This window comes from Cannabis sativa, chromosome 2 (assembly GCF_029168945.1).
Source record: "Cannabis sativa cultivar Pink pepper isolate KNU-18-1 chromosome 2, ASM2916894v1, whole genome shotgun sequence".
NCBI lineage: Eukaryota > Viridiplantae > Streptophyta > Magnoliopsida > Rosales > Cannabaceae > Cannabis > Cannabis sativa.
Genome location: NC_083602.1, coordinates 4,751,651 through 4,776,112, shown reverse-complemented (window position 1 = coordinate 4,776,112; position 24,462 = coordinate 4,751,651). Strand labels below are relative to the sequence as shown.

Sequence of the window (24,462 nt, the reverse complement as noted above, 5' to 3'; positions counted from 1 at the left end):
ATGAAGGCATTGTGACTGTTTTGAGGTTGTTTGTTTGGAGGCTGAGAATTGTTGGGGTCAGAACCCATAAAGCTTTCATCAAAGCGATTGTAACACACAGCAGCAGTATGTCCATACTTGCCACAAACTTGGCAAGTGGGTCTTGGACCATTTGTACGTCCTCTGCCTCGAGATCTTCCAGGATTACCACCTCTGCCAGAGTATCTACCTCCTCCTCCACTGTAGTTTTGATTCTGATGAGAGAAAACACCACGACCACGTCCAGAAGAGTGCCCTGAGTTGGTTTTCGCAGCCATGTTTGCTTGTGGAACAGCACCAGAGGCTTTGTTGTTTGAGTTCAAGGTCTGTAGTCTTTCGATTTTACTGTCAAAGCTGAGGAGAATATCCTGCAGCTCTTGCCAAGTTGTTTTGGGTCGAGCTTCGATTAGAACAACAATGGAAAGGTACTCAGCGTCAAGGCCCGATAGCACATTAGCCACAAGGTGTGCTTCGGGATAGGGGTCTCCAGCAAGCGCGAGTATGTCGGCCCAATTCTTTTTCTGTCTTAAGTATTCCGTCATGGGTGTCGATCCCTATCGAACCGTCTGAATCAGAGTTCTGGTGTCGTCCATCTTCGATTTTGAGTATGCTCCATATAAGCTTTCCAGGTCACGCCACAAATCTGCAGCAGAGGCTGAACCCATTACTTCGGTGGCTATGCTTTCTGTCATGGAGCTGTAAAGCCAGCCCATGAGCAATTGATCATTAATGATCCAGTGTTCGAATTCAGGGTTAACTTGTATGATTTCTCTGGAGACGCCATTGACAGTGACGGTTTCAGTTGGTAGAAATTCCAGAGGACATGGCTGAGTGCCATTTAAATGGCCATGGAGTCTGTGACCCCGAACGATCGTGGAAACCATAGTCTTCCACAGGGTGTAGTTATTTCGATCGAGTTTTAGGGAAAAGGGCTGATTGAGGGTTGTGAGTGGAGGAAGATGTGTGTGTGTGTTTTGAGAAGACGAACCACCATTTCTGTTGAATGTAGGTCCCTGGACTGCAGAGCTTTCTTCAGAAGCAGCAGTCGGAGCTGCGTTGTTTCCTCCATCTGGATTGGTAGGGGTAGACATGGCACGGGCCTGATAGCTCTGATACAAAGTTTAAATATATGCAGGGATTGTATTTAGTAAATGCAGCTTAAGGAGATGGCTGCTCAGTATTTCATTTATATAGGAAAAGATGAATACAGAGAAAGGAGCCAAACGGCTCAATACAGCTGGACACAAATACAGAGAGAATATTCTAACAACCTTGATCCTGTAATGATTACACAATCATAAATCCTAACAGAATTGTACAGGTCAGCAATCCTTGAGGAGAAGGAATTTGCACACGTGCTGATGCTGATGGAAAACAAGTTGCTGGTGCAGGATATAGAGCAGAGGTGCACTGTAGGTAATTTGCTATTCCTTAACACCTCCAACCAAACGCCACCTTAGTTACACGTTGCTACTACGGCTAGGACCCATTAATTGTCAGTCTCCACTTGGTGAATTGAAATTATTGGTTTCAGTCAAATGGGCAGAGAAAATAAGGAAAATAAAGAAATGGGAGGTAAAATATCAAATTCAAATGATGTATTCATTCATTCTTTGGGAGATAGATACACAATGATAGAATACAGTACTCAAATTAGGGTTTCTGAATTGTCAAATTTTCATGAAAAAATAATAATAACACTTCAGCATAATATGAGATATTTTAAGAAGTTACAAAAATAAGGGGCAGACTAGTATACCCTATATTAGTAGTGCACGATTTCGACTATTCATTAATTACACTAATAATTGACTCTACAAGTTTTAATATGTTGCCAAAATTAGTTGAGATCTTCTCTTATGCCATTAGATATGAGTTTAATATTAGAGGACATAGAAACGTATAAATTTTATGATTCAAGTAAATAATAAATTAAAGATTGTGAATTCTCATATATTATTTTCTTAAAATTATTCGTCTAGTGTCTAATGATATTTTATTTTATTTTGTAGATACTTCATTATCAACTACTTCATCATTTGAAATTGCAGACTTTAAATATAGCTTGCTAAAAGTTGGAGTTGGAAGTTTGTATTTGCTTGCATGTTAGTTGTAATTTTATAATATTGTTGTTGAAATTTAATTAGTTTCAAGTTTATTATTTTGTTTTAATTATGTTGTTGAAACTTTAAAAAGATTATTGACTTATTGTTGTTGTTATAACTTTATTAGTCTCAAATTTATTGTATTTTCTTAAGTGTTTTGGAATCATTGTATTTATGTATTGCACCTGTGTTGAGTGATATGAAAATCTTGAAATGATGAAAGGGAACGTAAACATAATGAAGAAGAATAAAGGCTCAAACAAAATTGAAATGGGATACTGTACAGTTGAAATTAAAAGTTATATTTCACTTAAAAGTTAAAAATTCAAAATACAAAAGTAATAAAAAGCAAAAATAAATATCGTAAATTGGAAAAATAAATAGAAATGGGAGAGTTGTTGATACATTGATGGTGTACTTGATCACATTAGACATTTATTATTATTTGGGAATGGAATTGAGATTTCTTTTGTATATTGTGAAGTAAATAAGGTTGCTCACGTTTTAACCAATTATACTTCGACTAACAAAACTAGAGTCATGTGGATTATAATTAATTTCTTTTGTGCTAATCTCGCTTTACAAGGACACTTTGATTTATTGAATGAAGGACTTTGGTTTAAAAAAATAATAATAATTACTACAGGAGAGCCTTTAATTACGGTGTACAAATAAAAAATTTGAATAAAAAAATTAAAAAATAATATATAAAATAATTTCTTGTATATTTTCTGAAACTAAAAAACTAAAGGAAAATTCTACAATGCACCCCCTTAAAAAGGATATATTGATGCACCCCTATCTGTTTTAGCATCTGAAATAATTTTTTAGTCAAATTTTTTCTCATGGTCATGTATGTTATAGTTATTTAAGACATCCTGCAAAATTTTAAGAAATTTGGAAAAGTTTAACACGCCGAAAATTATGTTCAAACAGTATGTTGCACGCGTGACTGTTTTATTTTATACGCGTGTATGTTTGAACATTGTTTTCTATATTGTAAATTATTCCGAATTTTTCAAAATTTTGTAGGATATCTTAAATAGCTATAATGTACATGAATATGAAAAAAAAATAGACTAAAAAATTTTTCTGAATGCCGAAACAAGTTTAGGGTGCATCAGTGCATCCTTTTTAAGAGGGTGCATTGTAGAATCACCCAAAACTAAATATTAGGGCAACTTTTTTTTTTTTTTAAAAAATTTAAAATTTTAAACATTTGAATATAAGTAACCTTGCCGTCATATCATCCCCTTTGAATTCCATATCATTTTGTTCATAATGGTGGGTGATTCTGTGTCTCCAACGGCAGTGGAAGTGATGAAGCATTGCCCCAACCAACCTCAAGGTTCTTCCTTTTTCTTTTTTATTCAACTCAATCTATTTTCTTGGTACCAATTATTATAGTTTTCTTTCTTTCTTTGTGTGTGTCATACTTTTTTAATTAGGGTTTTTCATTAATCTAAGAAAACGATTTTAAACTTGTATATGATTGTTTTGTTATGTTCAACTTGAGAGTTTAACCCTAAAATATATATATCTTAAATATATGAAGTTGTCTTTTTATATTATCCAACATTGGTTGACACAATTAAAATTGGGTTTTATTTTATTTCTGATTATGTATTTTTATTGTAAAGTAATAACTAGCATATTAAAGAATGATATAATAACTACATATTTGTTGTTTTAGCATTCCTATTGGGCACCAATAGTTCGTATAGCGATATTACCTAAAAATTATTTTATTAAGTTATATGAGACTCGATATTTAATTTCATTAATAACGGTATAGCACCGAAACAAATGCTAGTCACCAGTAATACCTTTTAGCAATTCTCTTATTGTTTTGTAGAATTTTCAAGGTGCATAAGATATGTTCCTCCAGCTCACTATTTGATAAAAGTTGACTCCTTCAGCCCGCTATCAAAGTCAAGGGGAAACTACAATAGTTCTTCTTTCGAAGTTGGAGGCTACAAATGGTATATTTTAATTAGGCATTGTACAAGGGAAATTTGATTTTCTATACTTAAAAATGTTCAATTTTTTTTTTTTAAACCAATACATTTTACACTACAAAAAAATATAACACTTTTTTCAAAACTCCAAAAATACCCCCCTCTATCTACTTTGTCTCTCTCTCGGACCGAACAAAAAAAAAATGCACATGGTCCGATGGTCGGACCACATGGTCCGATGGGGTCCGACCAATCGAAATATTCTTCTTTCTAGAGGGGTTGAACACTTAGAACAAGTACAACGGAATGAATTTTCTTCTTGGTTTTATAACAAGCTTTATGATCTTCGAAGATTAGGATCTCCAGAGGCATCTGATGAGTTATTCTCTTTAGCATCGGGGTCCTCCAATCTTGTTGCCTCGTACCCTGGGTGTGTTGTAAATGGAGTTAGATTTTTGTGTCTTAAGAGGGACGAGAACAAGAAAACTCAAAACAGTGGTGTTTCTGTAGTGGGAGTTGAAAATAAAACTTATTATGGCCAATTGGAAGAAGTTATTGTGATGTCATATCTTAGTGAATTTTCTGTTGTATTATTTAAGTGTAAATGGTTTGACACTAGTCGACCCTCAGGAAGATTAAAGTCTGAACAAAACATCATTAGTATCAACACTAGTTTTGAAGGGTTCAAAGATGATAAATTCATTTTAGCAAATCAGGCTAACCAAGTTTTCTACATTGAGGATCTCAAAAACAAATTTGACTGGAAAGTCATCCAAGAAGTTCATCATCGAAATGTGTGGGATATTCCGCAAATTGATGAACATTTGGAGGATATTGAAGTGGATGTTATGCATGATACAACTTCATCTGATTTCCAATAGTTTGTTGATCTTGGTCCATTACCAGAGATCAACTTTCAACGTATAGGGGCTCCAACAGAGTTTGTGGATATCAATAATAATCCACTCGATGAGGATGACACAGATGAAGTGGAGGAGGAAGACATAGATGAAGTAGATGGTGAAGAGATGGAAGAAGTAGTGGAGGAAGACAAAGAAGAAGCAGATGAGGAAGATGAAGATGACAATGAGAGCAACGCTAAAATTGATAATTTAGAAAAAATTTATAATGATGATGATTATTATAGTGATGAATAAGTGGTAATCTATTACATATATATTGTTAATTAGTACTTTATTATATTATGATATTAAAATTATTATAATGTTTCTAATATTTATATTTCTCAGATATGACGGATATTGCTCGTTCTCACGGGGGTGATGGAGGAAGTGATCCTCCTCTTGGTCCGACAAATATTGGAGCTGACTGTGTGCGAGGTTATATAATTTAAAACATTTAAGTTATGTTATTAATATTTATGGGAATATACTAACTTATGAATATTTAAACATGACAGCAGCTCCTCCAAAGAAACGTGGACACCATAAGGGATTAAGCACACGAGAAAAGCGAGAAAACCTCAAACGTCCACTGCCTATTGAATGGGACATCAAAGGAAAGACATACAAGGAGATGGGTCCGTATTGTTCAGACTTTTCAAGGGAGTTAGGATTGCTCGTACGACAGTACACGGATCCAAACTACCTAAGTTGGGCAGAAGTACCTGACTCTGTGAAGAAGAGGATATTGTCTAGAGTAGAGGTGAATTATTTTTAGAGTTAAATTGCTTCTTATTAATTATATATAATATTAACTAATGAAGTTTTTTTTACAGGATAATCTTTTCGATATCGGCCGTCGAGAAAGATATGGATCAGATCATCTCTTTGGTATCTTAACAGGCATTGATAAATCTTGTGCCAAAAAATATAGCGAATTCAAACATCAACTCAAACAACACTTGGAAAATAATGGTCCTACAACTCCATATGCTGGATGCACTTTAGACCAATGGAAAAAGGCCATTGAATTTTTTGAACTACCTAATGTGAAGGTGTTTTATTTTTATTCAACCTCAATTGAATTTTTACTAAACTATTTTCATTTCACATATTAATATCTCCATATTTATTTTTGATAGAAACGTTCGGAGATCAATGCATTAAATAGGAAAAAATTAAAGGAGTTGAGCCATGGAGGATCTCAATCTATACCTGCTTTGCGTTATAAAAGGATACGATTAATTTATAATATAATTACCTCCTTACATTCAATATTTAAAGTAATGAAGCTTAAGACGAATGGTACTCTTTCTGCTTATTGAAACATTACTAGCTATAATGTAATTGCAAACATTACTTGCTGTATTGTTCTTGGTGATTATTTAATACTTCATTGTGCTATAAAAATGAATTTACTTGATACGTATAGGCCTATGTATTTTAATATAGATATAACTAGGATTTTGGTGGACTGGTATTTATGTCGCTCTACATCTAGTTGTTGCCTTTTTCCTTGTTGAAACTTAATTTGAGGCTTTTAGCTATGTGTTTATGTTTGTGACTAAGCTGTTTGTAGCTACACGTAAATATAGCATAAGATGGTAGATTGTTGTTTACATTTTCTGTAAGGATAATCAGAATGAAGATTAGGAGAAATCTTAACTATATGCCTTTCAAAATGAATGGACTTAACTTTGCACCATTGCATAAGGGTATGTTATCTCTGTTTCTTGTAGCTTGGTTTAGAAAATATGTGATGAGAAATGTTAAGTACTATCGGTTTTAAATGTGTGTATATGTAAAAATAGTATTAGGTATTTTGGTAGATTTTTGAATTATTTGTGTTTTGTTGTTATTACTTTGAATAATAATAATAAAAATTACATCTATATCACAGCGTGATCCGGAGTCTGGGCGATTGGCACCGATCCCAGATGCTTGGCAGGCCACTCACCATAAGCAGGGCAAAGGATGGGTGACCGACACTGCTAGAGAAACATGGGTATATTTTAAACAAATATTATCTTTATATTTTTTGTCTAAATAAATTTTATAATTAATTTAAATATTATTGTTTAATAGGAAAAAATGATTGCGATACGTGAGACACAACAAACACAGTCCATTCCAAATACTGAAGTGTCAGGCAATGTCATTAATCCAGAAGACGAAGATTTATCACTTGTGCAATCTGTTTTTGGAAGACATCGTGGGCACCAAAAGGGTTATGGGCGTCTAATTAGCACAAGAGAGATGACAGGACCACCTACATTTACCCAACCTCCTCCACCTCAGACTGGTGCATATGTTGGAGCTGATGTCATAGCTGATATGCAAGAGCGGATTAGACAGCTGGAGGAATTGGTTAGGACAAATGGTGTCACTCCGAGAACGCAGAATCCACCTCAACAATCTGATCACTCTGATGATGGAGGAGCGAGTTAGTAGTTGTGTTTATATATAATGTTTATTTTTTTCACGAACCATTTTATTAGCATGTTAGGTAATTAAACTTATAACTTTAAAATTTAAAAAAGTAAATTTACGGTATTTTTATTAATGAATTTTATTTTTATTATTATTTGAGCAATATTAATGTGAAAATAAAAAAAGTATGATATATTTATTATGAAAATTAATAATGAATAAAGAAATGTGCTTTACAAAAAAAAAAATAAAAATTGTTGTCGGAAAAAGTCTCTATAGCGAGGACAATGTCCTCAGTAGACCCTTTAACGAGAACACCACTATTGTCCTCGTTGGAAACCAGTTTCTAACGACGAGGCTCTAACGAGGACATTTTAGCGAGGACTTGTCCTCGCTATAACCTTTTAACGAGGACATCTGAAGTTCTACCGAGGACATTTGTCCTCGTTATAGACCCTGTTTTTTGTAGTGAATTCTGTTTTCGAGTAATTGATCAAATCAATTCTAAACACAAGCAACTTTCAGGTGATCAATCATTCATCATTTTTGTTTAATAGAGTAACTTTTAAAGAGAGGCCTTTCATCTAATTATTTGTATTAATTCTCGTGTAATTATGTTACTTTTCAGCTGAGAATTGGTTTAGAAAAGGCCGGGGTTTTCAGAACTTTATGTTACTTGAAGATCTTCACCAATCTTCAAATGGTTATATTGTGAAGGATACTCTTATTGTGGAAGTTGAGTTTTTTGTCATTTCACAAACTGTTTCTCTCAAACAGCCAAAAATAATAAAGCCAAAAAGGAAGCCTTTTTTAAATAGTTTGATTGACTGTCTTCAGTGTTCTTAATTTCTTCTATAAAAATGTTAATGAATAGAATGTAGTTATAATGGAATAAGTGTTCTCAACTTGTTTTTAGAACTATATTATAGCAATTAGCAAATGCATTTTGTTGACAATCTATTTAGTTGGTTTTTTTAGATTCCCTTTGTATCGATGATTACATGCTCAATCAAAATGAATGGTGTGTAATTAATAATGCATCGGCTTATTAGTGATTTGTAATTGATATGTAAAGCTTATAAATATGTAATTGGATAGCCAGTCATTAGTGGATATGGGATGAGATAATAGAATTTTGGTTTATTTGAAGTTTAACACTCGAAGAATGCATTTTAGAGATTTGTCTTGTCTCGAAAAGAACTATTATCTATCAATTTCGTGTCGATGCTCTCAATGAACTAAAATTCTATTATTTCATTCCATATCCACTAAGGGAAAAATAATTTGGAATCGTACTATTAAAAGTAGTTTTTTATTGAATGCAGTATTAGGTTTTAGTTTTAATATTCCTACGTAAAAATACATATATATCAACAAATATCTGTTTTATAGGCTGATAATTAAAAGTTTGAATTTATTTGGCTATATATGTAAAATAATTTTTTTAAAACAGAAATATACACGTACGAAAGATATTTAATTACTTATTAGCTAGAAGGATCGAATCTAAATCCTAATAGGGTGCAAATAAACCAATTTAATTTAATTTAATTAATTTTATACCTATATATAAGTAGATATTTTCTATGAAAAAGATATGTAAAAATATCTACACATACGAAAGATATGTAATTACTTATTAACTAGAAGGTTCGAATCCTAAATCCTAATCCTAATAGAGTGCAAATAAACCAATTTAATTTAATTTAATTAATTTTATACCTATATATATAAATAGATATTTTCTATGAAAAAGATATGTAAAAATATCTACACATACGAAAGATATGTAATTACTTATTAACTAGAAGGTTCGAATCCTAAATCCTAATCCTAATAGAGTGCGAATAAACCAATTTAATTTAATTTAATTAATTTTATACCTATATAAATACCCCGTGAGACATCAAATGCATTTTCAATCTTCTTTTTAAGTTCATAAACTATATAGCTGAATACATTTACCCTAAAATTGTTCCCTTTTACTTTCATCACCCAAATTAATCTCACTACTTTTTCTTTTCAAAATTAATCATTTCTACAACTGTGATTAATTAATTATGAGCTCCCCACAAGTCATTGGTGATCCCGATTACTTTATATCACCCTATAATTATACTCAACCAAACACAATAGAACAAGAATCACATACTGGTCGTTTTTTTATCATTAATTTAAATGCCATGTTCAATCTTGATTCACCATCTACTATAGAAGACGATGAACCTTTATTCGATGATGAAACAGAATATCCAATTACTACTATAGAAAATACTGTACAAATTTCATACGAAACATTGATGAATATCAATAATACTGAAGCCCTAATTACCATTCAAGACATGTTTGCTGCGGTCTATCTTCCTTCTTTCTCTTTTATTATTGATGAAATTATTGATTGCGGTAGAAAAATGATGAACAATAATAATTTAAATGAAGAAGTCGGTGTTGATGTTTACGTTCATGTCGTTGTTAATGAACTACCTCAACTTGATTGGGATGATGATGATGACGACGAAGAGGATGATGACTATAATATGGATGATTTTCCTATTTGTTTTGTGGCGTCGAGTGAAGAGTCAATTGAAAAATTAGAAAAAGTTCAGGTTAAAGATAATCCAATTTTTTGTTCGATTTGTTTGGAGGATGTTTCGGTTGGTTCGGAAGCTACTAAGTTACCATGCACTCACGCGTATCATAAACAATGTGTTGTTGAGTGGCTGCAAGTTAGTAAATTTTGTCCCAATTGTAGAGTTGAGATAGTTTAATAATCGTGTGGTACTTAACAAATGTTTTCTTATATTTATAAGCTTATATATAATGTATTTTAATTATTAATCGATGAAAAATATAGTTAAATATCAATTTCATGTGACAATATCAAATTAATATGAAGAAATTCTAGTTTCTGTTTTCTTATAGTGTTCATTACGTATATTAACTTTTATTTCTTCACATATAAGAATTTGATATGACAAAAATATAGTCGGATATAATTAAAAATTAAACTATGTTTTATTAATGTTAAATATTAAAAATTAAAACGAAATGCAATTTTTATTAAAATAACACAAACTAATTACCTTAATTTCCTAATAAACTATTAGGTGGCGTTTGGTTGGGAGAAATGAAAACATAGGAATAAGAATGGGAACAGGAATGGAATAAAATCTAATATATGTATAAAACATATTGATGAAAAAATTATTAAATTTTTTCTCATCATGTATTAGAATGGTCTTTCTTTCTATTTTAAAGTGGAATTGTCATTCCACCAACATGTTAGAAAAACCATTCTATTGGAATGGTATTCTAACATTTTAATATGCAACCAAACAAAAGAATGGAATGGAGATTGTTTCTGTAAAGTCCTTTTTTGGCAAGTTAGGTGACAAAATAATTTTTCCTTTTTAGGGTAAGATTGCTATGCATTCATTTTCGAATTCTTACCTCTTTTATTCGGTTATTAGTTGCCATTTTCCTTGTTTGGAAAGTTGCACTTTCAGCTGAACTTTCCTTTGTTGAAAACTTCTCAAAAGAGAAGGAATTCTCTTTTGGAAAGTTGTCTTTTTTAGGGAAACTTTGTTTATTGCCTTTTCCTTATTGATTTCGATTGTATCTTGATACAATCAGAATATCTAATCTGTTTTTGGCAGGAATCAAGCATTGAAAGAAGATCGGACCCGATTTTAGTAAGTTTCCCGTTTCTGGGCAGATCTGCTTCGTCAGCATCCGAATCTGATGTAGCAGATCGTGTTTCTTTTGGAAAGTTTTTGTACAGCTGCTAATTCGAACTTGTGGTTGCCTCTTTGGTTTCTATGATCTATAAATAGAGCCTAGAGAGCAACCATTCGAATTACCTCTTCCATTATTCATTTTTTACATTTATCTTTTGAGAGAAGAGAGTGTTTCTTTGTTTTGTGAGAGCCTAGTTGTTCACCTAGGTTCTAGTTGTTCTATTTCTGTTCTTACTCTATCCTAGAGGTTGTGAAGAACTACTTGACTGAACAAGAGTTTGGTCTTCGGGAGAAGACTTGATAAAGCCTTACTTCGGGAGGAAGTAAGCACTTGGTCTTCGGGAGAAGACTTGTTAAAGCCTTACTTCGGGAGGAAGTAAGCACTCACACTTCAAAGACGAAGGGAGTTCGGGCTTGAAGGTGTTTCAAGAAGTCAGATTCATAAAGTGGATTACAAAGGATTGCGGCAATACTTTAGAGGGAGTCTAAACTTGTTTAAGTCAATTGTCTTTGTAATTTTGATACTTTATTAATTGATTTCATTCTCTGGGCGTGGCCCCGTGGACTAGGAGTGTTCGGGAGAACACTGATACCACGTACAAATCTCTTGTGTCAAGTTATTTATTTTTCTGCAAATATTTTATATTCTGCCTGTTCAGTTTTGCTGTAGCAGAATTACTTTCTGCTGCTGCAAACGCTTACAGTTTTTATATTTTCGTATATACAACTGACATTTGCAAAAACACGGTTTTTCAATTGGTATCAGAGCGGGACACTAAACTCTTAGTGTGGTCCTATAACGTTTTTGTTAGAATGTCATTTTTTGCAGAAGGAAGTTCTATTTCTAGACCACCGTTGCTTAATGACTCTAACTATCCTTACTGGAAAGTTAGAATGAGAGCCTTCATCAAATCTCAAGATGAGAAGGCGTGGAGAATGGTTCTATCAGGTTGGTCTCCTCCAGTTGAGACAGATTCTTCAGGTAATACTATTATAAAATCTGAACTGGAATGGTCTATTGAAGATGATAAACTATCTGCCTACAATAGCAAAGCCTTGCATGCTATCTTTAATGGTGTAGGTGAGGGTTACATTAAACTTATATCATCTTGTGTTTCTGCTAAGGAAGCTTGGGAGATTCTTCAAACTCAGTTTGAAGGAACTTCTGATGTGAAAAGATCTAGATTCATCATGCTTCAAACTAAATTTGATGAGCTTAGAATGTCTGATAATGAAACTTTAACTGAATTCTATGAAAAATTATCTGACATTGCTAATGAATATTTTGCTCTTGGAGAAAAGCTTGATGATTCTGTTCTTGTGAGAAAAATTGTTAGAGTTCTTCCAGAAAGGTTTGATACTAAACTTTTGGCAATGGAGGAAGCTAAAGATTTTAGCACTATGAAAGTGGAAGAATTGATGGGTTCCTTACGTAATTTTGAATTAAATCAACAGATTAAACAAAAGGAAAAACCCAAGTCCATTGCTGATAAAGGTAAAAGTATTGCTTTGAAAGTTGCTGATAATGAAAATTCTGATAGTGAATGCGATGATGAGATTCCTTTATTAACTAAGAATTTTCAGAAATATATGAAAAAGATGGGAAATAAAAAGAATATTTCGAAAGGTTCAAAAGGTAATACTTTCATTAAACCATCTGTCTCTAACAAAAAGGGAATTCAGTGCCAGGGAATGTGAAGGTTTTGGGCATATTCAAGCTGAGTGTGCAAACACTTTGAAAAAGAATAAGAAAAGTTTCAATGTCACTTGGAGTGATGATGAAACCGAAAGTGATGAAGATATTGCTGAAAATGTTGCCCTAACCTCTGTTATGACTAATGTGTTGTGTGATTCACAGGTGAAAGATAGATTGGTATGTCTGAATAATACCACCAAACAAGAGGAATCAGATTCAGATGAGTCTGAAATCTGTGAAGAATCTCTTGCTGAATCATACAAAGTCATGTATGAAAAATGGATTCAGGTTGCTTCTGAAAATAGAGAGTTGAATAAATTGAATAAAAAATTGTCTCATCAGATTGAAATGTGTAATTTCAAAATAAAAGAATATGAGACAAGTTTTTGTGATAAAAATGAAAAAATCTCTCTATTAAAGAAGGAACTTGAAAACTTTAAGAAAAATGTTCAAATGCTTAATCCTGGATCTTCTATTTTTGAAAAAGCTCAGAATGCAGGTCAGAGAGGTTTCGCAGGTCTTGGTTCTAATGGAATGGAAAGTTCTGGAGTCACGAAGTTTGTAAAATCTAGTGTTCCAACGAATCACCTTGAGGCTACAAACTTCCGCCGTAACGGTTTCACGGCTGTGGCAGCAAGAACAGCTTCTGATGCTGCAAAATCTCCAGGATTTTCGAAAAGGGTAAGATCTCTGGTAAAAAGATTTGTTCCCATTTGTCATTTTTGTGGTAGAAAAGGTCATATCAGACCTAAATGTTTCACGTTGAACAATCTGTTTAAAACTAATTATTTTGATAATTTGAAAAAATCTCAAAAGAAACATAAAGGTTTGAAACAAATATGGGTGAAAAAGAAGTGTCTAGTTGGTTTTTCTGATAAAACTGCTGCATCTCAAATGTGGTATTTTGACAGTGGTTGCTCTAGACATATGACAGGCGACAAGGATTTTTTGACTAACATTCGGCCTATGCTATGTGGAGAAGTCACTTTTGGTAATGGCCTATCTGGAAAAGTTGTTGGTATGGGAACTCTAAATTTTGAAGGGTTACCTAGACTGAAGAATGTGATGTTAGTTGAAGGACTGAGGGCTAATTTACTTAGCATCAGTCAAATCTGTGATCAAGGGTTTACTGTTTCTTTTGATAGTGATCATTGTTATGTTCTGAATGATGACAATGAATGTATCTTGCAAGGATTTCGATCCAATGATACCTGTTACACTCTAACCCCTTTGTGTTTACTTGTCATTCGGCTATCAACAACACCACGGATCCGTGGCATGCCAAGCTTGGGCATATTAATTTTAAAAACACTGAAAAAATTGTCAAATGCGAGGTATTGTTCGAGGTCTTCCCAAGCTTGGTAAGGAAAGTTGAAGGTAAGTGTGAACCGTGTCAACTTGGGAAGCAAGTAAAAATCACTCACAAGCGTGAAACCGATATCAATACCTCGAAAGGTATTGGAATTGCTTCACATGGATCTTATGGGTCCAATCCAAGTTGAAAGGTTGAATGGTAAATGATATATCTTTGTGTGTGTTGATGATTTCTCTCGTTTTACTTGGGTAGATTTCTTAAGAGAAAAATCTGACACTTTTGATGCCTTTAAAACTCTTTGTCTGAGATTAAGAGTTGAGAAAGGTTGTAATATTGGGAAAATTGTTCGAATTCGAAGTGATCATGGTAAGGAGTTTGAAAATTCTGTGTATGATGATTTCTGCAAGTCTACAGGTATAACTCATGAATTTTCAGCTCCCAAAACTCCTCAACAAAATGGAGTTGTTGAGAGGAAGAATCGAACATTGCAGGAAATGGCAAGAGTAATGTTAAATAGCAAGAAGTTGACAAAGCGCTTATGGGCTGAAGCTATTAACACAGCTTGCTACATAATAAACAGAGTGTTTATTCATCCAGGTACCTCAAAAACATCTTATGAAATCTGGAAAGGTAAGCGCCCCAATGTAAGTCATTTTCATGTTTTTGGATGTGTGTGTTATGTCTATAGAGATCGTGAGCATATTGGTAAATTTGATGCTAAAAGTGATGTTGGTGTGTTTATTGGATATTCCTTAAACAGTAGAGCTTATCGTGTTTATAACATGAGAACTCAAACTGTTTTGGAATCAGCTAATGTGGTTGTTGATGATTTTAGAGATTTTTCAGAGTTTTCCACAGAAGCCAAGATAGATAGTCTCATGGATACTCCTCCAGAAGTTGCAACAGCAGATCCTGATGCAGCATAACCCATTGTTGATGCTGCAAATGACGAATCCGTCGCCGCAGAATCGAAACTCGGAGAACCGAATCCGTCTATCTTGACTCATCCAAACATCATCACTGACTCTATTCAGAAAGAACCAAGCACCAGAGTCAAACTGAATCATCCAAAAGATCTCATCCTTGGAAATCCTGAAGAAAGCATGGTAACTCACAGAAGGTATATTAACTTAATCAGCTTTCTTTCCTTTGTTTCTCAATATGAACCGAAAAATGTGAAGGAAGCCATGACCTTTGAGGAATGGCTCAATGCAATACAAGAGGAACCCAACCAATTTGTTCGCAACAAGGTATGGATTTTGGTCTGAAGACCAAAAGGTATAAATGTTATTGGAACAAAGTGGTTGTTTAAAAATAAAAGTGATGAGTTCGGTACAATTGTGAGAAACAAGGCTCGTTTGGTGGCACAAGGGTACACACAGGTAGAAGGTATTGATTTTGATGAAACTTTTGCTCCTGTTGCAAGATTAGAATCAATTCGTTTACTTTTGTGTATTGCTTGTATTCTGAATATTAAATTGTTTCAAATGGATGTGAAATCTGCCTTCCTAAATGGTATTTTGAATGAGGAAGTTTATGTTGAGCAACCAAAAGGATTCGAAGATCCTCAATTTCCAGACCATGTATACAAACTTGAAAAAGCTTTGTATGGTCTGAAACAAGCTCCTCGAGCTTGGTATGAAAGGTTGACTCAATTTTTACTTTCTCATGGCTATCACAGAGGTAGTGTGGATAAAACTCTTTTCATCAAACATATAAAATCTGATTTTATCATTGCTCAAATTTATGTTGATGATATAGTTTTTGGTTCTACATCTAACCATGAAGTGCAGGTATTTGTTGATCAAATGAAAAGTGAATTTGAAATGAGCATGGTTGGTGAGCTTAATTTCTTTCTGGGTCTTCAAGTGAGACAAATGGAAGGAGGTACATTTGTATCTCAAAGCAAGTATGCTAAGAACCTTGTCAAGAAATTTGGCCTTGAATCGGCTAAGCAGGTAAGTACTCCTATGAGCACCACACTGAAATTAACAAAAGATGAAAATGGAGTAAAGGTAGACACTACACTCTATCGTAGCATGATTGGAAGTCTTTTGTATTTAATCGCTAGTCGTCCCGATATACATTACAGTGTGGGAGTGTGTGCTAGATATCAAAGTAATCCTATGGAATCTCATGTATCAACTGTAAAAAGGATTATTAGATATGTTAATAGCACTTCTGATTATGGAATTTGGTACTCGAAAGATACCAATTCAAATCTTGCTTGTTTTAGTGATGCAGATTGGGCAGGAAATGCTGATGATCGAAAGAGCACAAGTGGAGGGTGTTTCTTTCTTGGGAATAATCTAGTATCTTGGCATAGCAAGAAACAGAATTCCATCTCCTTATCCACTGCCGAAGCTGAGTACATCGCTGCTGGCAGTTGTTGTACTCAACTATTGTGGTTGAAACAAATGTTGATTGATTATGGGTTTGAATTGGGTGTTTTGACTATTTTTTGTGACAATACTAGTGCCATAAATATTTCCAAAAATCCTGTTCAACATTCTAGAACAAAGCACATTGACATAAGACACCACTTTATCAGGGAACTTGTTGAAAATAAATCATTGCAATTAGAATATGTTGATACTGAAAAACAATTAGCTGATATTTTCACAAAGGCCCTAGATGCAAGTCGCTTTGACTCCCTCAGAAAGTCTTTGGGAGTTTGCATTGTTTAATTTTATCTGTTCATAATTCTTGTACAATAGTGTTATGTGATTCATCTCTAGCTCTTAATTGTCTATCATTGTATTTTGACAAATCATGTTTATGCTTTTGGTTTATAATTACACTACTACAAAAACACCCTTTAGAGGCGGTTTTTAAGCCCTTTAGGCGTCGGTTTTCGCGAAATTCGCTACCGACGCCTATCAGGGCGACGCTAAAGGGTTTATAAAACCCGACGCCATATATACCCCTATGGCGTCGGTTCCTAGCTAAGAACCGACGCCATAGGGGTCCCTATGGCGTCGGTTCCTATCAAAAAACCGACGCCATAGGGGGCGTAGCAACCGACGGTAAAGGTCACGCGAATTTCAGTTTTTCGATTTTTTTTTAATTTAATTATATTATTTTAATTTTATATTTATTAATTTATATACATATTTATTTAAATTTTAAATTACATATTTATTTAATTTAATTATATATTAATTACATTTTAAATTAAATAGTAATTAAATTTGGGTAAAAACATAATTTGATTTCATAAAAATAATTAAATATTACACAAACATGTAAAATTAGTTAAAAATATTAATAAGTTAATAAATCTAATTACAAGTTAATCTATAAAAATTACATAATGAAGAAAAATTCTTCGACCTTTGAACCTCAATCGTCACCGTGAATCACCGCCATCAATTGTTCGATCCACTTTCGCTGTAGTGGTAAAATTTCTGTTTTTGGATCGTATTGCTTCTTACCCCCAAACTGTTAAAAAAATTAAAAATTTATATTAGTTTATGTATATGTATATTATATATTTGTTATTATAAAATTTATATACTATGATCAATAATTAAAACTTACAGCTTTTTGATCTTCTATGTAACGGTTGGGGTTGGCACGTGCGACGATGTCAGTCATATATTTCAAAACATAAAAACCGCATTCTTGGCTTTTAGGTTGTCTTGGACAGTTTGCTTGTGCAATTCCTTGCCACGGGCCAAGATACTGATGTGCGTCCCCTATATACATGAATGCCCTGTTTGGAAAAATTATATTAGCATTTCAATTCGTTAGTTAATTTAAATTCGTTACATAAGAAGTCATTAAATAATTACCTTCCGATCATTTGTTCTATTTCTTCGGGAATTGGGCGGCCTTTTAGAGGGTTTAAATGGATAATTTTCTTTGGCGCAACCACCACTAGCGTCCAATGCATCCTAGAAAATTATATTGGAATATAAGTAAGATAGTATAAAAATAATTTGAAGACATAATATAGAAATGAACAATTAGCACTAAAGAATTTAATAAAGTTTACCCGATATTCCAAGGAATAAAGAACATTTGGTGGTTGCTGTTCATTAATGATAACCAATTAGCCAATCGTCTTGCCGCATCGTCAAAAGACTGACTCTGTTCTTCATCGCTGATCCCATGCACTGTGAGAAGCTCTGGGTCGTAAAACTTGAAAATTTTTCTCAGACCGTTGATGCTCTCCCATATGTGCCTGCCAAAAAAAGTGTTAGTGCCTTATAATAATTTAACTATAATTTGATATAAGGTTAATTAGATTAAAGAAGAGTATACATCATTCCAAACAGCATTCCCTGGTTGCCGATGTAGTCACACGTAGCAACCTGCTGCAAATCCTCTCCAGATAACGTGATCTGGGTACGCGGTGCAATGAATCCTCGGGGGACAGGAATTGTGATTATATCACGTTTATCTTTGAGCCTTAGGAATTCATGAATCATCCATTTCAGCGAATTAGGGATCAACGCCATCTTCTCTTCCGTGAACAACTCATCTTCCCGTGCACCACGGCTTTGTGGAGAAAGCATCGGAGCTTTCCCCTTTGACGCATCACGTCTTGAGGGCGGTTGAGCGAGTGGACCCTAAACAAAACAGAACATAATATATATATATATCAAATTTTATCTAATTTCTACCGAAATTTCGGCAGCATAACGGTTGTAATTGAATGATCCCAAAAATTTTGAACATGGCTGTATAACGACAAATAACACATATATAACAGTAGTTTGTTCATCCATCCCACCGCAGCACATATATTCGCAGAACCTACTTCACTACGGATGAATATTGAAGATATTCAAACTCCACTAATCATTAATAATTAATTTCAGTTGAGAAGTTACCTCGGTTGTTAAAATTAAGTGTTTAGGCCAAGGAAGGAACATCTGGTACACGTCCCTAACATATCTGAACTCTTCAAGTGGGACTGGGATTTCAGCGTCCTCTTGCAGGATTTCTGAAACCATGATCCGAGCATGTGAATCATCGTAATCCTGGCAGTGAACTTTGACCACACCCACATGCTCGTACAAATACCCTCGGGCCACAATATTGTCGATGTTGTCAGAGCAGAGATGTACTTGCTGAGTAAGGGCCGCTTGGTCATCAAAATTGTATAGGATACCTTGGTCGTTGAGGGAAATGAACTCCTCAGCATAAATTTGTGGTTGTACCTCATCCTGAGGAGCGTATGGTTGTGGAACATACGCCTCACCAGCCACCTCTCCTTCTTCCTCTTGTTCGGCAGCGTTCCTCTGCTGCTTAAGGGATTGGACTTCGGCTTTTAATTGTTCAATCTCCTTCGCTTGCCGAGCCACAACATCAGACACTTCCCTTTTCTTCCTGCCGAACAGTTGAGATGCCCTGGTCAGGGAACCTACAAATCATAAAATGCAAATTAGCAACGATTTCATTTGTGTAACTAAATAAATAACATTTGAAGTAATAGCATACCCAGCAGCCACGACACGTCCGGGATGCTGCGGTGTCCCGAGCGCCCGCGTGAGGATATCGTTTTGGCCACTGGACCTGAATTTGTCCCTGACTAAGCTTCTCCTCTAATTGAGCCTAATGCACGCATATATTCAAGCAATTAGTATATGAATTATATACACTAACTCTAATTGAATTATATATTCAAGCAATTAGTATATGAATTAATATATACTTACTATCTTCTCGGCAATTTCCTTGTCGTAATCAGTGACAAGTTTTCTACTCTTGGTGCGAGATTTAATCCAAACACGGTGGCGGGGAGGATCTGCAACTTCGAGGTCCTTTTTCTACATAACGTTATAACAATGAAATGAGTACCAATTAAATTGTATAGCACATTATAGCACATTAAATTTTTAGTATTACTTACCACAGCTTCCCGTACGTTCACCATCCCACTCCGACCACTTCGATGTCTGGATTGAATTTTTGAGGAACGTTCACGTTGCACCTTACTCAATTCCTACAATGCCAATAAAATACATTAGATACATGTACTTGTATTTAAGAGTTTATCTTAGTGTTAATATAATTAGCGTACCGAAATTCGGGAGTTAGTCTACTTTCAACAAATTTGCACCAATCGGCGGCGTCGATCTCCGGGTGCTTTTCGGGGACTTGTGCCGGTCGTCCCGGATCATTCTCTTTCAACGCGGGCATTATGATGTCTTTTGTCATCCTATTCTTGAAGTCTTTCATTAACTTCCCAGCTAGGATGAGACAATCATGTTTGAAGGTGTCCGGCACAATGAACCCCGTCTATTTTGAAGGAAAACAAACACGGTTAGAGTCAACATTTGGAGTAATAGAAAAACAAATCAAAATTCTAACAAATAATAGCTTACCTGAATGTCTTTCCAAACTTGATTTTTCGCAGTACGGTTGACTTCTTTCCAATTTTTATAAGCCAACCCTATTGTCTGCCGACATCTGACTCCCAGAGTGGATACGAGCTTCGCGTAGCTTTTTCCACAGTATTGACCTTTATCATTAACTTCGAGGGCCACTCTTTTGCCCTGATCCATTAGTTTGGATATTTCATTCATTTGCGTCGGCCCTCGTGTAGGTATTGTGGTTGGACACTCATTTTCTGCTCCCGAATCAGATCCTGATTCCGAGTTCGCCATGTCTACACCATTAACAAACAAACTTCAAAGTTAGCTATATATATAACAAGTAGTGTATATGAAATATTAAAAGCATAAACAATATGTTAATGATTTAGGAGCATTCACAACCACAATATAAAGTAAGCTATATGTCAATGATTTAAGCATAAGAAATGTGTTTTTTGCTTTAATTTACTTTTATTATTTTTATCTGTTATTGCATTTGTATTCTTCTTCCATAATTAAGTAACTTTTTTTATTACTATTATTATGTGTAATGATGAATGACTTTTAGCTTAAGGATTGTGATTTTAGTAAAGTGTTAAACATGTTGTGGACCATGTAGCTAATCATTACAATGCTCATCAATTATACCCAAAAAGAAGATGATTGAAATGATATTGGGATTTATTTTTATTTTTTTTATTAGTTATGGCAAAGATGAATTTTTGGGCATGTTTGATTCCAATTTTGAAAGAAATTTTAAAATTAAGGTCACCATTTTCACTAGATTAGTAAGCTAACATAACAAATGGTTAGATTATTTTTTAGTGACCTAACATCTTATTACTATGTTATAGCTAATTAGTTCTTTGGGTGATGTAAATATTAATATTTTTTTAGTAAGATTTATCCTAATTCTACCGAAATTTCGGCAGCACAACGGCTGTAATTGGACGTTCCCAAAAATTTTAAAAGTGCCTAAAATAACAAACAAAACGAGATAACCAATACAAAATTTATCCACCCACCCGACCGCAGTACATGTATTCGCAGAACCTACTTCACTACGGATGAATATTTAAGATATTCAAACTCAACTAACATGCATTGATAATTAATTATATAATAAGAAAAAGTTAGTTAAAGTATATACCTATCAATGCAAGCTCAAATACACTACACACAAAATTATACCGAACCTACAATATAAACAAATATAACGAAATTGCAAAAATAATTATTTCATTACTTATAACTAGTTATTAAAAATAGTAACAAGTTACTTAGTTACTAAATTATACATACATATATATATAATCAATTATATCTCACACTATTATCTCAAAAAAAATTATTTCCCACACTAATTTAATTTTAAAATTTTTATTTCTAAACTATACACACACTAATATACACACATTATATACACACATATTCAATAAAATATAAAATTACATATATATACTATATGTTGAGCTTTAAATTTTTACCTAATAACCGCAATCCGACGAGCAATTCCGTAAAAAATCCGGGCACTATACACATACAACACAACAATATTACCATTAAAATTAAAAAACCCAAAAAATAATTTACAAAAACTAAAAATAAAACAATGTACATTATAAAAATGAATAGAAACTATATTTATACCTTAAAAGAGGTTGAGATTCAATGTTTTCTCAACAAAAAATGGTGGCCGGAGTTATACCCACTATTTTTGTATAGGTTCGGATGACAGAGAAATAGGGAAAAAAATTAAAACTTTTTGGGTGTATAGGATTAAGTATCGAAAATAGAAGATTTTGCAACAAAAATGGGCTCAAATGGTTGAGAAATGGGGGAGAAATGGGTGGTGGAGGCGGTGGTCGGCGAGGGTTTTTCTTCTCTGCTGGGTGCTGGTTCTTTGGTGCTTTGGCTGGGTTTGGTCGAGTGAGGAAGAAAGCTGAAGCAGGGGTTAGTTTTATAACCCTATGCCGTCGGTTCCTTTATAGGAACCGACGGCATAGGGTACACGTGTCGGCAGAACACGTGTACCCTATGCCGTCGGTTCCTATAGAGGAACCGACGGCATAGGGCTAAACATAAAAAAAAAAAAAAAATTATTTCCCAACCGCCTCTAAATGGTATAATGCAATTTTATACCTACGGTTTTTATCAAAAAACCGCCTCTAAATGTCAATTTCGAAAAAAACGGGTATTTTCACACCCTTTAGCTTCCCTTTTTATAAGTGGGAGTGAAAAAACAGCCTCTAAAGGCCAAGATTGTAGTAGTGTTAGTTAGGATCTCAGTCTGATCATACTTTGTGATGTTGTGCTAAAAGGTTCATGTTACTCTTTATGTGTGTCTAGGATTAAATAATGTTCTTATACAGAGTTGAGCAATTTTTGTTTCAGTCTTGTCAGGCCCCTTGCTGGAATAGAGCTACCCATACTGAGGTGTGAAAGCCATCTGATGAGTAAGCTGGAACATTGTAATTAGCAACTATGATGAGGATGCACTACCATAGAAAAGGGCTACCTTCAGTATGGTGTGAAAGCATCCAGTTGCGGGATCAAATTGAAAAAGGCGAAAATGAAAAATCTTGCCAAGGACAATGATCCTATTTTCACTGCACACACTTATGTCAGACAGGTGTGTTCAAATCTGTAAGTCCCCTCTATTAAAATTAAATTGATAATCCTGGTTCACAATTTTCAGTAACATGCATATCTTTTTCCTCAACATCAATTAAGTATGATTATTTCATGAGATACTAATTAGTTATTTTCCTTAAAAGCATAACATGTAATTTATTTTGTCAATTGTCAATGATATTTGATTTCTTTTGCTTGGTTCGAATCACATATATTTATTGTACACATTATATTTTATTTTCGGTTTCAATTATAATTCTAAATTAGACTATGTCTTATTTATGAATTTTCACTAAGCTAGGACTTAATTGTGAAGAAAAGAGGTTTAAGGGTTTACTTGTTAATTTAGAGACTTTATTAAGTCTAATTAAAAAATATATTAAATGACAATTTTATTTGATAATTAATTTTAATTATTAAATAAATAATTTTGACATTTAAGTGGTTGAATTGGAAAATATGGTATTTGTAAAAGAAAAAGATAAATAGTTGAGAAAAATGACAAAATTGTAAATGGTGGACCCACATCCTAATGGCCGGCCACTTAAGGTCTTTTTACCATTTATTTATCAATTTTTTAATGCCAAATAATTCAAACATAAACCTAGAAGGATTCCTATAAATAGATAGTGATAGACTCAAAACTAACAGTTGATGCAACTTAAGCCTTCAATGAAATTTGAGCCTTCTCTCTTCTCTCTCTCTCTCTCTCTCTCTCTCTCTCTCTCTCTCTCTCTCTCTCTCTCTCTCTTTCTCTTTCTCTTCAAATTTTCGTCCTTATAGTGATACAGTACATGCCCACACATAGCAAGTAAGTAGTCAATCATAGTGTGTAAGACTATGAAGAATCCAACACTTGAAGGAGAATCAGACTTAAATCTTAATAATGTACTCTACGGTAGAAAGGAACAAGGGTTAGAGATCTGAGTGGAAGGAGTCATTTAATTCCGCTGCAACCAATGTAAGGTTTTTTGAACTTTATATGTGCTTAAATTCTATTGTTTTAGAAATTCATATTTAGGATGTTAAACGACATACATGGTAGTAAATCTAGATCCTGGTAAAACAATCCTCAACAAGAATACACTAGAGAATAATAATATTTGGAAAGGGTAGATAGTGAGTTACTCAAAGAGCTCGTAGCTCATTGACTCACATACTTGTGAGACGTTGAAAGGATAAAGACAACACTTTCAGCTTGGTTCACCTCGCAATTGTCAGATGGTAATAAGCTTCTTGCTCATACCTCACTCAACATTAGTAGAATAGTGCGAGACGTACTACAACAATACACTTAGACATTGTTCCATAATAATATTTAAGAAAAGTATTGACTGAATT

At 33.9% G+C, this 24,462-nt stretch overlaps 2 protein-coding genes and 1 long non-coding RNA gene across 3 annotated transcripts; 1 reads left to right on the top strand and 2 right to left on the bottom strand.

Moving 5' to 3' along the window:
- Positions 1 to 9,596: 9,596 nt before the first annotated feature.
- On the top strand, positions 9,597 to 10,181 carry LOC133034074 (putative RING-H2 finger protein ATL53). The gene has a single exon (XM_061109091.1). It carries the CDS (start codon positions 9,597 to 9,599, stop codon positions 10,179 to 10,181), a length of 585 nt encoding a protein of 194 aa, XP_060965074.1.
- Positions 10,182 to 17,359: 7,178 nt separating this feature from the next.
- On the bottom strand, positions 17,360 to 19,522 carry LOC133034666 (uncharacterized). The gene is made up of 6 exons (XM_061109949.1): positions 19,000 to 19,522; positions 18,428 to 18,735; positions 18,159 to 18,347; positions 17,956 to 18,057; positions 17,702 to 17,876; positions 17,360 to 17,602 (listed from the first exon to the last, which is right to left on the bottom strand). Exons 1-6 carry the CDS (start codon positions 19,120 to 19,122, stop codon positions 17,504 to 17,506), a joined length of 996 nt encoding a protein of 331 aa, XP_060965932.1. The 5' UTR covers positions 19,123 to 19,522; the 3' UTR covers positions 17,360 to 17,503.
- A 156-nt stretch (positions 19,523 to 19,678) lies between these two features.
- LOC133033908 (uncharacterized) lies at positions 19,679 to 20,176 on the bottom strand. Its single transcript, XR_009685933.1, has 3 exons — positions 20,022 to 20,176; positions 19,828 to 19,938; positions 19,679 to 19,723 (listed from the first exon to the last, which is right to left on the bottom strand). It is a non-coding gene; the product is annotated as an uncharacterized LOC133033908 (long non-coding RNA).
- Between the last annotated feature and the right edge of the window lie 4,286 nt (positions 20,177 to 24,462).